The 15,546-nt window shown below is 36.7% G+C and overlaps 1 protein-coding gene across 1 annotated transcript in view; it reads left to right on the top strand.

Moving 5' to 3' along the window:
- Positions 1-15,546, top strand: part of LOC136344100 (limbic system-associated membrane protein-like) — a 59,288-nt gene that overhangs the window by 36,071 nt on the left and 7,671 nt on the right. Inside the window, exons 3-6 of the mRNA XM_066291225.1 lie at positions 42-176; positions 230-367; positions 13,072-13,194; positions 13,249-13,389. Of these exons, the coding sequence (XP_066147322.1) occupies positions 42-176; positions 230-367; positions 13,072-13,194; positions 13,249-13,389 (537 nt within the window). The remainder of the gene's footprint in view (positions 1-41; positions 177-229; positions 368-13,071; positions 13,195-13,248; positions 13,390-15,546) is intronic.

Here is a 15,546-nt window from a genome sequence, read left to right as displayed (position 1 = left end):
AGTTCACGTCACTCGGCACTTAGACAGCCATTTTGTTTCAGATTTCATAGCAGCGAAGCTCCATGTGTCGTACCACATTGCGGCCAAGAGTGAGGGGGACACTTTCAGCGTCATGTGCAGCGATAAGGATTCGGGCTTCGGCGTTGCCTGGAAAGGCCCGAAGAACAGACTTATAGGTGAGATCAGCGGTCTTTTTTTAAATCAAAAATGAATCGGCGACATCTCGCAGGCGAGAAATCGGACCCCCACACGAGCTCTACTTTGCACGGAACGCAGCTGAGGTTCAAGAAAATCAAGAAGGAGGACGCTGGATTTTACACTTGTAAAAGCAAAAGCGACAGCGCTCAGTTTGAGTTGGTAGTCACAGGTGAGTAAAAACCATCTGCGGGTCTGTTTAAGCTGTATATAATAAAACTCCTGTAAAAAATACACCACCACATCATTTTCTAGAAGGCACCATTACTGAGCCTGACGAACCTCCTGAAATAATCCAAAAAACAGTTCACACATGTTATAAATACACTGACTTTCAAAAAAACCGGAACACCAACAAGAACACATCGTACACGTTTGAAATTCTGGCATTACGTTGGGTCGGGTAATGAATAAAAACGATCAAAATATCAAAAGAAAATTATTGTGAATAAGTGAAAAAATTTTATAATAATTTAATAATGGGTGGTATCTCCTCTTAAATTAGTACATTTCTGTAAGCGACGTGGCACGCTTAAAATTAAATTGTCAATATCTTCCTGTGGTATTGTATCCCGGGCAATCTGCACCTGCTCGCGGAGTTCATCTATGGTCTCTGGAGGGCGAGCTAAACGTTGAAGTCTCCGACCTATTATAGCCCATACATGCTCTATTGGGGACAAATCTGGAGACCGAGCTGGCCAAGGCAAAGAATCCAAATTTTCAGCTTCCAAATACCTCAAAGTATCATTGGCTACATGTGGTCGCGCATTATCCTGTTGAAATGTGCTTCCAGGATGGTCGTGCGTGTATGGTACAAGAACCGGTTCTAAGACACTATTAATGTACCTCTGAGCATTTAATCTATCATAAATGAAAACAAGAGTAGACTGACTACCATACTGGATGGCACCCCAAACCATGACACCTGGTGTTACACCAGAATGACGCCTTTCCAAAAAGTCCAAATTTAATCGCTCTCCTCTGCGCCTTCTAACACGTAACCGTCCATCAGATCGCCACAAACAAAATCGGCTCTCATCACTGAACACGATTCTTCTCCACTCATCCACCCATTGCACTCTCGGACGACACCACTCCAGTCGGGCCACCCTGTGGTTTCGTGATAATGGAAGCCGACGCATAGGACGATACGAATTTAGTCCAAAATTTCGAATTCTGCGATACATCGTACTAAGGGAGCCCCTTCGATTTAGGGTGGCTACCCAGTTAGCACCAAGAGCACCAAGGAATTGTTTCAAACGGGGCGCCTGTCGCTGAACGACGAAGTCGCCGGTCTTCGCGTTGGTTCGCCATTCTTGGACGGCCACTACCACGATGACGATTTGCTGACCCTTCGTTAGACCAATCTCTCCAAGCTCTTAGCACTGTTGATGCGTTTCGATCCAATCTACGTGCAATTTCGCGGAAAGGTAAACCTGCCTCATGCGTACCAACAATTCTTCCCCTTTCAAAGGGAGTTAACTGCCGATAAACTGCATTTTGGCGTACACGAGGCATTTTGCACTACCACACATTTAATATGGTACTAACAATAATACCTTTATCGCTATCCGCCAGTAAAAACAATTGCAAAAAGAACGATCGTCACAGATAAAAAAGTAAAGAAAAACTTCATATCGCATTAAAATACGAACTTGAAATGTTTATCATTTTTTTCTCTTTATAGTTCTAAAGTCAAACCAAAATTTCAAATACATACAATGCGTTCTTCTCGGTGTTGCGGTTTTTTTGAAAGTCAGTGTATAATACTTCCGTCACTAATAGAATAACCACCACTTTACCTCCTACGACAAGAGGTAATTTGTTTCGTTGAATCCTCCTAGAACCATTTTTACCACACTAAATACACTTGAGCCCCCTTGAAGTATATTTGCAGTAGTTTCATCCAAACTATCCTACTCTATACATGAGCTTCTAAGTTAACTCTTAAGGGTGTCAAGTGCATTTAAGTATTTCGGCAATTTGCTACAACACAAATTGCTAAAACGTAGAACTGCATTTGATGCCTTTTGAGAGTAGACTTTGATGCTTTTGTAGTCGGTTGAAGATTAGTCCAACCATTTGTGAATGTTTAGCGTAGATTTGCCGTCAACATTTCCTACTTAAGCACCCCGTGTGTGGCCACTTTATCTGGAAGCTTGAAAAGGAACAACGTGGAGAGCTATTCTCGTGTCTCCTGTGAAACATAGTTATTCTTCAACAACAATCTAGAGATATTTAACATACACGTTGGCGCGAATTTTGCCGTAAAGCGGGTGTTGGAACAAAAGCGTTATTCGTTAATGTGATACTGGTATAAGATGACGTGACAGCCAGATTTATCGTGTTAACATTGTAATGCCCTTTCCTTGGTTTAGATCAGATTGCAAATTCCTCCGGGCCCACCCCACTATGTTTTTAATGAGACAGAGCGTGGTTTTACGCATTTGGCTCAGACCTTGTTCGTTCCTCAGCTGCTGGTTAACTTCACTTTGAAAAACGCTTCGTCCGTGAGTCGCTCGTAACCGACGACTACCGCTAACCGGAGATTGAAGTACGGAGTCTCAGTCCACATCTTCATGTCCACTCTTTTGGAACACATTCCCAGTGATTGTTACACATGTTTTGAGCAGCCGATCCAGAGATTGGGATTCATCAAGTTCAGTGGTGGGATAGTTTTACAAGAGGTGAACTAGACTAGGAACAGAATCACTTGACAAATGCGCCCTTGAAACAACTTTTACAATTATAAAATACTGGACTTGGTATCAACTTTTACATGGTGTTTGATGGTTGTCGAAAACGTTTGTTAGAGGAAAACTCTGTGGATCTGGCAACAGCAAAATCAGCAACAACTTACAAGGTAATTCATTTCGCTGCTAAGTAATAATGTAAATCAATCAAGTTGCAAAATGAAGATACTTCTCTGACGACGTGCACCTCGACACGACTATTCGGCCAGGAAGACTTTATACGTGTTACAAACATACATGTACATGTAAGATTACTTAAATCCAAGATTAATACCTATAGGCTCGCCAAGAGGACACTATTGTCTGATTTATTATTAATACCTTGAAAGCCTAACACTTAGGTAACTACCAAAATTGGTCATTTATCGGAGAGTTCCAGCTGGATCGATTTAATGCAACTTGAATGTGCTTAACTTCAAGCTCATGCAAAGAAATGGATGAAAATACTGGACAACTCTGAGTTGTGCCAATTAGCGCTTACTTGGTATATTACCCAACACAGTGGAGACGTTCCTTGGCGTAACATTAGGGCAGATTGCACTGTCCCAGAATTTCTTTTCATTTTAAATTTAGTTTCAGGCTGACCCATTTTGAAAATATCATAACTTCTGAGTATCTTCTTGAAGAGAAACGTTCAATAAAATTGACCTAAGCTCTGGCTTAAACTGAATTGAAAGTTAAACGCCATATTTTAGATTTGATGTATCATATACTCCATTCATCATTTGTCAAAATCCTAAAATTAATCTTCGATCGCTGAGAAATTCGCAACTTTCCAGAATAAATTTAAGACTTTTATTGCTAGATTAGTGGAACTAATTGTTTGTTCACAAACTTTTTGCTGCGATTTGAAGACACCCAGGTATGCTAGAGAATTCTATTTGTAGTAGCGGCGCACTTCGTCTTATAAATTGCGCCGCTAACGCAACAATTAGAAAAGCTTCCGACAGAATTCTTTTACTGCAAACTATTCAAGTTTTGATTGAAGGAGCAACAATTTTTCCTGAAACTGGTGCGTATTTTTTATGTTTTTGCCCCAGGCATCATCGTAAACCACAAACGGCGCAGAAAAGGATCACGATAAATTACGAGCTGAAATTTGTTATATTCGAAGTTTGAAGGTGAGGAAAGTTGAAGGAGCAAAGTTGCGGAGAGTGCGAACTGTGCAACTTATGCCAAATCCCGCCAAATAGGAGGTTCAGACAAGTAATTACTGTTCCTAGATAAAAAGAGAAATTTAGCTTGTATTTGTATGTGCTAACGTAGCATTAGAAGTTTTAGGTGTCAATGTAGCATTTTAAGTTTAATCTAAGAATTTTGACGTTATTTTTAAATTATCGATACAATTTATAAGTCAAACTGTGTATCTTTTAACTTTTGCCCGATGCCATTATGCTTCAACGTCTCAGCCATTATGATTTAATTTAATTAAAGGTGAATAAATATTTATTTTCGCGCGTATTTTATCCAAATCCATGGAAAGCCTCCGCCCATCAAAACAAAAATATTTTCTTCTGATCCAAGTAAGGTCTATTCTACAGGAAGCCGAAATCCGACACAGGATCTGGAAAGCACTTACTGGGTGTAGGCTGGAAACATTCCCGATCTGGATGGCGGACACTCTATACGGCTAAAATTACTTTATTCCGATAGCAATGTAACTTTAAGGCTTCAAATAACCACACGTCTTGTAACATCACATTGTGCTATTAGAAGCGTACTATAATCTGTAGATGAAGTTGGTTTTCTGTTCTAGTAAAGTTCGTTTAGCGCAAAAAGCTTTTCTCTATTAGTGAAAATTCCTGCGTGTTCTCAATTCAGACAAAAAGTTCCGCTGGTTCAATTAGATTTCCATTTACGGCCTTTAAAGGATATTTTTCAAAGCAGGATACACATCTATCGGTATGCTCCATACTGTGTACAGCGCCATCCAGTGTAAATATTGACCTTTCGGTAATTTAAATTGCGTGAAATCAATAGCTTTTTTTCAGACTTTCGTAATTGATTCGTAATTAATCTTATTTCTGTGAATCGTCGAAAAGTTTTACTCGGTTAGCTCAGCAAGAAATCCAAAATCCAGTTACAAAACACATGACTATAACACAGCTAAACGTACTGCTGGATCTAAGGGAACCCCTGGTGCAGTAATCATCTCTTTGACCGGATTAAAGTGTGTTGATGCGCTACTCACTTTTCCTGGGCCGTTATCCCTACAATTTTAATCCCCATAAAATAGTAAACTCCTTGTGCTAAAGAGCATCAGTCAATTGCCTGTGAGAGCCCCATAGTTTCCAAGTATATAGTTGTGGATAAAAGTATGGAATATTTCAAACCCATCATAATTTTATATCAAAATAGTTAATTGTTAAAAAATGAACATATTATACAAAAACCCACGTATATATCTAGCAATATTATAAACATAAACAAATAAATTCATTTCTACAAATATAAAAAAAAATAAAGACAACAAATTATGCTGGACAAAAGAATGGAATACTTCGTAAAATCCATTATAATCAACACAAAACGTTAAGTAAACTAATATTTCATGGCACATCCTTTCGAGTCGATAACAGCTTGACATCGACGGTGCATAGAATCGATTAAATTTTCACAAATGGAAATAGAAATCTTCGCCCATTCTTCCTGCAGGACTTTCCAGGACTCGTCCCGATTGGATATTTGTTTTAACCGTTTCCAGAGATGCTCAATCGGATTGAGATCCGATAAGTGAGACGGCCACTCAAATACTGGGATTATTATCATTAAGCCAATTTTTTACTAATCGGAATAAATGTTTAGGGTGGTTGTCCTGCTGGAAAGCCAAAGTAAAAGCATATGTTCATCAGCAAATGGCAGCATGTGGTTCTCAAGGATGGCTTTGTATGGAAACCGATCCATAATTCTCTCCATTTCGACCAATGGTCCAACACCGGATAGAAAAAAATATCCTCATACCATTTTGCTGCCACCACCATGTTTCACTCGTGATAATTGAGATCAAACCTAGTCCCCATATGTCGAACATAACTTTTCCCATAAGAATTAAAAATATTTAGTTTCATCACTGAAAAGAACAGTACTCCACTTTAAAGGTGACCAAGACAAGTGTTCCCTAACAAATTTAGCTCTGACTCTTCTACTCTTAGAAATTAAGGTCTTCTTCACTGCGATCCTTCCTACTAATTCCATTTCGCAAACCGACGATGTACAGTGCGATCGCTTATATTAATGTTACTATTGTTAGTGATTTCTTGCTTTATAATCCTGGAGAACTCGCCAGGATCTGCGGATGATATGTTTTATTCTGTCGATCGATAGAGGCATTCGTTATTCTTGGACGTCCAGGTTTCAGATCGACTTTTACATCCCCATAAGTGTGAAATTTTCTTTAAATGTTGGAGACAGCCCCTTTGGTTGATTTTTATCATCTTTGCAACGTCTTTTTGATTGCAGTCGTCACGTGACAATGATTTTTGAAAATTTTCCGAAAAATACTTTTTCGTTGCCATATTTCGTATGAAATGCACCACACAATCGGACTGGATGACTGATAATGTCCCCGCAAAAAAATTGTTTTTAACAACAATTTTTTTTTAAATAACACTCCTGAGCCAAATACTGAACGATGAATTTAGGAACACACCTTTACCTTATCAACAAACTTTGAAGACGAAAATAAAAATGATCAAAATCAAAATGTAAGAAAACTAATATTCAGCTCCTCTAAAACACTACCTATTGCGAAATAACCGGAATATATCCCGCTCTTTCGTCACATTTTCAGTGAAATTGGTATTTTTAAGTCTAACCGAGTCTCCTCATTTTCACTTCTCCATTTGCTTAGATATTTACCTGCCCAAATGCAGGAGATATTCTGAAGTACGTTTTCCAGTTTCTTATACAAACATGGTGCTTGCAGCCATAATTTTACGACTCCAACTACAACACAAATAAGCTAAATAGATCGAATCTAATATTTGCTTTAATCCGCTACTAAATTAACTGGAAAGTCTGTAAATAACCATAGAACATGTGGAATAACTGGGAATTAACGTTTGTTTATCCTCTAATCCTCTTTCAATACATTAGCTGTTCGCAATCTCACATCTGGTTAGTTCTCACCTAAAATAAAAACACCAAAAACAACGCCTTTTCATCTCGCTTTTCTTTACATGCACACGTACCGTCTATAAGTCGGTGTTTCTTAATGATTAATCATTAGAAAATATTAAAATGTGACAATTTCCTTCTAAATCATAAGAATTTCAGAGTGCAAGTTAGACTTAATGACGTCACATGGTCCGAGGTGGTCGGAACTACAATGTGCAACAACGATCGTAGATGAAAATTTATTTTTCTTTCCGAAACTACTGGTTCCAAATTTTATGTGGAAAATTGACTATGTGTATTTAAATTATTCAAGTTAGTTTAGGTTTCCTCGGATAGTTTCCAATATCAGAGATGTCTTTCTGAGAGTTTCTAGTGCCCTGAACATTTTAGCTCAGTGAAACCTGGGTAATTAAGGTTTCTTATCTAACATAAGTTGATAAAGTTGATTTACTGACAAAATTGGCTTTTTGATCTTAAAAGTGTAAGGTAAGTTCCGGTTAATTGGAGTAGCTTTTATTTTCTAAAAATTCTCCTTAAGACTTTATAACTTTATGAAAATCAGTTAAGTTTAACCTTAAGAACTAACTGATCAATGCTAGATCGACCTCAAACTAGTCCCCCTTTCCTGTGGGTTTAACCCGGGAATTTCTAATTCTTTAATTATTTTTAGCTTAAAATTTTCAAATCAATTCATACTGGCACTTGCCCTGATCTAACCTGAGGTCAGAACGTCTCGTTTCAAACAGTCTTGTTCGTGATTAATGTGCTGAGATCTTGGCAACTAGAAGAGTGAGGTGTCGGCTAAATAGGGAGTATGTACTGCCAATATAATAACAAAATGGTAAAAATTCTCGTTAGTGATAATTTTCAGTAATTCTAAGAAAGCTAACTCGTAGGTAGTTTTCTAGTTTAAGGCGGTGGTTTATCACACACCTCACACCAGACTGATTATTTTTTTATCATTTTATTGAATTCAATATATATTTTTTATTTTTGGAAAAATATAGACTTTACCACGGGTTTTTCCAAATTCATAAGTTTTAGTTGAAAAAATTCTAAAAATCTAAATTAAAAAATGTGGCACTTAAACCCAGTTCCGTGTTGCTCATTTAAAAGACGAAAGATCCATTTGGATACAACTGAGTCAAATCGAGTCTTATGTGTTTTAAATGAAAAGAATATCTTGAATTTAAGTCGTCAGGCCGATTGATAAATATGAGATCAGACCAACGACTTATACAACACGTACATACGTGTAGCATAATAAATACAAACAAAAATAATATAAATACCCATGAGGCGGTGAAAGAAAGTTGAGGAAATTTGAGCAAAAGAAATAGTTGCATGATAAAAAGGGCCCGAGATAAGGAGAAATGGAAGCAGTAAAGTCAATTAATTAAATAACGGAAATAGAGCGGGTATCAGGGAGATGCGGAGAAACCAAACCTCGGTAATAAAATCATCCGAACGAGAATTGCTTTATTAGAGTATTATGCTACATATAAAGAATAAACATCAAATTAAAGGAAAAAAAATCGAATTAATCAGAGTCGGTTTACATGATAGAAGTTTTGTCCCTGTAATTCCGGATACCATGTAGATTGCTCAATGATATTTGGAAAATAATAATTAAATTCCGCACCACGCAGAAAACTGAGAGATACTTCTGCAGCTTTAATGCCTACTTTAAATTCCAAAGGCGAAAGAAAAATTGTTACTAACAACCTGAACTAACAAAGTAGGTTTATAAATGCGCCTTTTTGAGTAAAGTATGTATTTTTCATGCCGCTTCTCAAAGTAACTTACTTAACCTCCATTAGCGCAGCTTTTTCAACTTCAAAAGAACTTCATAATAAGTGGTGTATGCTCCGAGTCTATTGAACGCCTGAATACCATTTCCATTCAATATCCGCAAAGCAAGCTGGCATTCTTTCTTATATACTTTCCCCGAAAATGAAGTTTGCTTGTTTGGAAACTTGGAAAGTCGGAAATACTTCGAAATAACTAAGCACAAAGTTGCAAAATTTAATGCCCTTAACTTACAAGAATTAAGAAAAGAGAAATAAATGGAAAAAATCAAACTTTGTTGGTCGGCCAAATAGCCATCAAGTAATAAACTATAAGCTCAACAGCCATAAAGCCTTCGCTCAAAGTAAAATTAATTATTAGCGGACCAACATCCTGCTTCTGCTTCGTCTATGGCTAGGGCCGTAAATCGTGTTCAATAATTCCATTTGATAACTTCAGGGTTAAATTTTAAATCGCCCTTATCAGCAATATATCATCAATAGATCGAGCTTTAATTACTTCAAAGTGAGTCAGCAATCTATTTATTGACCTCAGTTTGTTCATGGGAACGCTGCTTTGTTACTCTAACGCGAATCTTTAATGATTTACGGGGTTCCAGTAATAATTAGGGGAAAATTTGCTGAATGTTAACATTGTTAGATAACTCTGTATGAACATTAATGCTTTATCACCATTAATGCTCTTGGGAAGTGTGGGATCGTATGGAAATAATAGACCTGGATAAACAAACAAAACGCCTTTATTGAACTAAAGTAGAGTTTTCGCAACAGTACCTGGGTGGCTTTAAAGTTCTGCAATATATTTATAAGCAATTAGCAATAAATCTTTTATGCTGTTCTCAAGTGGTGCTCTGGTCAAGCACAAGTGCAAAATCCTTCGGAAAACTCCTTTTCGGCCGGAGCTTCGAATTCCTTCAGAAGCTTTCAACACAGTCAACATCTGCCTCTTTCAGCATCTGATTAAATATCTTCAGTATTTGGATATTTCTTTCAGCATCTGATCAATAAATTTAATCGGATGCTTTCAGTTTCCGCAGCTTCTATGTAATTCTTTATCGTAGCCGAATTCAAATTAACTGACTCCTCCCTCCTTACTAAAACCCATAAATCAGCGTGGAGAACATCCCGATGGTTGAATTTCAGATTAACGCGTCATGAGTTAAGCATCATTTTCATCATTTACAAGGTGGTATTTGGTCCTAAATGAACATCTGTATTGTTCACCAGTTTCGCTTTTATATTTATCCAGCTTAAAATCCGGTAATATTTTGATGTAAGATCAATCGGCATGATTTGCTGAAGGGCCTATAGGTGATAAACACAGAGAATTTGAATAGACCAGGGCTATGAGGGAGTGCCGAATCCGAGAGGGAAGGAAATAAGATTTTCTCAGTGATTATTCTCTTAATGGTTTTGTTTGTAATTTCGAATTATTTTGATGAAGATCATTTCAATGGGGCCAAAAAGCCACGCAAGTTTTCATATATCGCATGTATGGAAATTGCGCCCTTTGAGATATTTTCTAGAAATATTTGTCATCTCCGAACTTCCCGCCACAAAATAAATTCCAATAGTAAGAAATTAAGTTAAGAGAAAGATAGTGAAGGGAATCATTTTCTTAAGAATAGTGACAGGCTACATTTTGATTTTCACGGAAAATATCCTCCCTATAAAGTTGCCAGTGCTCTGAACTAATGGCGAATGTTCTTTGATATAGATAAAGGAGGATAGTTTTCCCACAAAGTTGAAATCGAGGAAAGTCGCCTTCAGCTTATACAAAGTTGGTGTAGAATTGTCCCCGATGAACAATGAATCCATGACGATGATACCAATTACCATGTTTTCTTCCTAAGAAAAGAAATCCTGGCATTTTCTTACTGCACAGGATTTTTCACTATTTTCAAATATTCATATAGAATTGTCTCCATTGAGAAAAGTAACACATTGGGGATGTAAATTAACTAACGATGAGTATAACATCGGAGACTGAGAATGTGATTTTCGTTCGAAACGTTCGTACTATTTTTTCAGGAATTCAAGATTAATTACACTGTGTATACTTTCTAAATCAGCTACACAGCTATATTAAATAGAAATTCCCAGCCGCGTACATGAGCGAAACTTGGCTCTATCTAGCACAATTCTAAGAACTTCGCAGCAAAATATAGTTTTATGTGCATAAGAGACCATATTAATTTATATATATATATATGATCGAAAAAAAGAAAACTTAAAATTCATAGGGTGTAAAACATAAAATCTTCTGGCCTCACGGTTGGGCAGAATTCTATCTGATAGGGATTGAATGTTTAACAATGACGACATACCCTTTCTATTATTATGAAATTTTCTAATGACGCATGATATGACGGTAAAATGCCCAAGGGAAAAAAAATCGTTATGGAAAAGTATGAAAATTTCTTCAACTGATCGAAGCAAGAAAAGTCATCTTCAATCTAAACAAAATTCAAGCAGAGTTGTGAAATAACGAAATTATGTAATCAGTACAAATTGGTGTATTTCCGGTCTAGAGAGAGAACATTTTCTCCTCGCGAACGAGAGGGGGGAGGGTCCTACTTTATTGGATTTAAAGCGAGTAAAGCCATCCTCAAGTATGATCTTATTGCGAACGACGTTTTAGTGTCCCTAAGGATGAAATTAGACATATTTGTCCAATCGGCTATTGGTTCGTAAATGTCCAAAATACGTAGCATTGCGGCGGTGGTACTAAGGTTGTCATGGTTAATATTTCTCTGATTGGAAGGGTATTCATTCCATTGAAGTACAGTTCTGGCTGGTACGTCGATCATTATGAGGTATGAAAAGTATCGATTAAGATAAAAAAAATTTGAATTACTCTAATATGTTTAAGCAGTTTCCAAGATTTGATTTATTGCTTAGGATAGTTGCTCTCCTATTTATGATTTTATAAAAAAATTACACCAAGCCCAGAAATTGTAAATGTTCTACTTGATTAATTGATTACTACCAATAAAAAAAAAATTAGGCAGAATTTTTCAAATTTTCAGTCGCGTTTTAATTGCAAAAATAAAATTAAAGTATGAAATTTTATCATCCCTTTCACAACAATTTGCTATAAATACGCATAATGTGAATACCTACATAACTTTAGTGCTTTTGCATGTGCAAATTAATTTTGCTGTTAAATGCCATGGTCCATGTAAGCGTATGTAATTTATAAACAAAACATTTAGACCCAGAACAATAGCTTTTTGTCACTACCAACGTATTAAGCGAAATATTTTAACGAATAAACCGATTGAAGGTAATATAATCCCTCATAAATTTGCGCAAATGAAAGTAAATAGTTATATAATATATTTACATGTTCTAATCGCGTTTCTCGTGAAACACTCTAAAATTTATTTAGTAAAAACTTGTCATCAAACATTTAAATGGAAGTTTGTGGTAAGAAACTGATGATCTATGCCTGTAGGTCAGCATCATTAAAACATAAATAAATTAATTTATGACATCAAGTACCATGGAATAGTTCCGTATCTCAAATCTGTGATAAATCTAACTGCTAAAATGGATAATCTCTGAATTGAACTTTATAAAAAAAGAAATAAGCAACCTGGAAAAAATACTTCAGAGCACCAGAGAATTCGAGGATTTTCGTTGGACTATTGTGCGATGCACTTTGAAATCTTTAGAGCAAATCTGAAATCAATAACGTAAAGCTCTTATGTTGAAGCCAATATTTATTATTGACGTATTCCGGATTACACGCTAATGCTCTCAGGAAACCGAGAAATTCATGCGAAGTTTGAATATGTAAGTAATTGCATGAAAGGCTCTAAAAATATTGAATTTTCTGTCAAAATTTTATAAATGCATTTTCAGTATTAAACACGGACGTTTTCGGAGAGAGACTTTTCAGCTTCCTGACAAAATGGCCAACGCTCGTCCGGTTTTCTCATCTTTCCAACTTAAAAGTACGTGAGAAATATCAGAATAACTGCAGTTTTGATGTATTATACGCCGAAGTTGGTGTATTGACCTTTATCTGTATTAAACGCTATTTTCTCCATCCGAACCAGTTTACTCGTGAGGTTAAAATATTTCGCATTTAAAATCTTCAAAACACAACTGGAAGGGATCTGAATTAGATACACAACCTTTGAAAACATGCAAAACCCATCAACACTCCTACTAATAAATATTTTATTTTCAAGTACCTATCAGGTTTGCGGACACCCCCACCAAAGTAATTGCGAAAGAAGGAACAGACAAAATATTGAAATGTGAAGCCAATACCAAATTTGAGTGGGTGATTGATGGAGAACCCCCAAAAGATAGTAAGTTTTTAAGTTACAACACACCTTTCCAGTGGCAAATAAATCTGTTCGCAGAAATCAAGTATAAAGTGCTAGGGGATGGGCTGCTAATAACAAACGTCACCCTCATGGATAGTGAAAGACACTACGCCTGTAAGGCTTATCAGCTGGATGAAGGGCGATTCATGCAGAAAAACATCACTCTCACAGTGACACGTAAGCCTAACTACTTTTGAGACCATGAAGCATCGTGGCTTAATTATTCTCGGATTATTTGTGACGAGGTTTCCCGGAATACCCAGGCAGGCATCATTTTCAAAATCTCTTTTTTTTCAATTTAAGCACTTCGTAAAGCTGGTCAAAATTGAGTTGCCGAGCGCTTAATATTGACCTAACACGTTGCCACTGTTACTACATGGCATTTGAAGCTTTCCTCATAACGTTTAATTTGAAAGCCACGGAGCGTGCCATATTGGTAGCTTCTTTAGTTTTTAAAACAAAACAAGAAAAATGGTTTTATATTAATTTCTTTTAAGCTAAAGGTCGTGGAAATTTGAGTGCATAGTACACCGCCCAACCTAGTTCCCTATAAGGGCGGTGTAGTAGTTGAAAGAAGATGCGTAGACGAAAAATGAAGATTTCACGGCGTTATCAATAAAAACTTAACAGATGTATTCCTTACTGTCCATTATGGTACCAGACTTGCAGTACTGTGCAAAAAGGTTGGAATTTTTTCCAAATTTGAAATACTTTCTCTCTCTCTCTCTCTCTCTCTCTCTCTCTCTCTCTTTCTCTCTAGATTATTACATTGTAATTAGTTTCAAATTGGCAATACATTCCTAAGATATGTATAATTAGCTTTGAACTCTGTAAACAGATAAATATACAGATAAATCGTATTTTGAGCCTGGACAAAGTGGTTGGAACCTTATCTTATTGTTATCATTTTTTTTATAAAATATTTGTCAAATGAAGTTCAATTTGTTTGCAATCGAAATATTAATATTCAACAATATGCCCTAAGGTGTTGCAGTTTCAAATGATTTACGAGAGCAATTATTGCAGCTTTTTCATGAAGCTGTTGAGCAAAACTTTGTTTCAAGTCAATTGCAATTGAAAAAAAAATAGTTTCATGAATTATAAAACATTTTAAACGAGAAGAAACTGTGAAACTCAACAAAAGTTCAGGTCGAATGCGGAAAACCTCAAGTAGATTAGACAAGAAGATTATACGACTATCAGAAAACAATTCGTTTGCGTCTTCTTCAAGCATTTTGGGTGCCATCAATGAAACTATTCACACTAGAATCACACAGTTCTACGACGTTTGACAGAGGTAGGCCTTCACAACTTCAAACCTGCCAAAAAACCTCTTCTGAGTAACAAGAACATAAAAGCAAGATTACACTTTGCTGAAACTCGTTCAAGTAGAACAAGATTAGAAACGAGTCGTTTTCAGCAATGAGTCGAAATTCAACTTGTTTGGAAGTGATAGTGGTGGATATATTGGACGTCCAAAAGACAGACAGTTCGAGAAAAAATTCATTAAGCCTACAGTAAAGCATGGTGGTGGCTCAGTAATGTTCTGGGGTTGTTTTCATGGTATGGCACGGGTCCACTACATCGCACGATAGGGACCATGGATAGGTTTATGTACACTACTCAAAACATGTAGGGGGATATTATGTTATTTATGAATGTAATTTTTTTATTCAATTTTATTCGTCCACCTCCTCTAAGATAATAACAATTTTACAGGACTAAACAGGAAAATAATGCATACAATAAGTCTCTGTCAATTTTACAAGTTTTAACTTGAATTCTCACTAAAGAGCATAGAAGCGCATTTAAGCGCTGCTTAGTATCAATCGAATGTTTTTACTCCGGATTAAGTAGTGTGCAGTTTTTTGGTTTCATTACTCCTTCAATGAACGAACAACATGATTTGATGGAAAGTGAGGGATGGCGAGCCATGGGACAACTCGAATCTGGGCGAACACAGACGCAAGACGTTGCTCAAGTGTTTATTGTCAGCCAAAGTGTAGATTCAATATTGTGGAATCGATTTCTGGAAACAGAAAATGTTAGGAAAGATCGGGACAAGGTCGACCATCAACAACAACGCCCACGGAAGACCGATTTCTCCAATTGCTCGTAAGAAACAATCACAATGCAACAATTCTAAGAAGCGAGTTTGCCGATGGTACCGGAAGACTTGTGTCCACTCAAACCATAAGAAATAGAATCCACAATGTCGGATTCTATGCCCGAAAACCAATGCTGTATACTGCACTGATTGTGGAACACAAAAGGGTAAGAAGAGCATGGGTTGAGCTTCATCGAAATTGGACCCATAATGACTGGGGTCGGGTA

The sequence above is a fragment of the Euwallacea fornicatus genome, chromosome 16, assembly GCF_040115645.1.
Source record: "Euwallacea fornicatus isolate EFF26 chromosome 16, ASM4011564v1, whole genome shotgun sequence".
NCBI lineage: Eukaryota > Metazoa > Arthropoda > Insecta > Coleoptera > Curculionidae > Euwallacea > Euwallacea fornicatus.
Note: the sequence above shows the minus strand (reverse complement) of the source record. Positions and strands in the feature narration are given on the sequence as shown.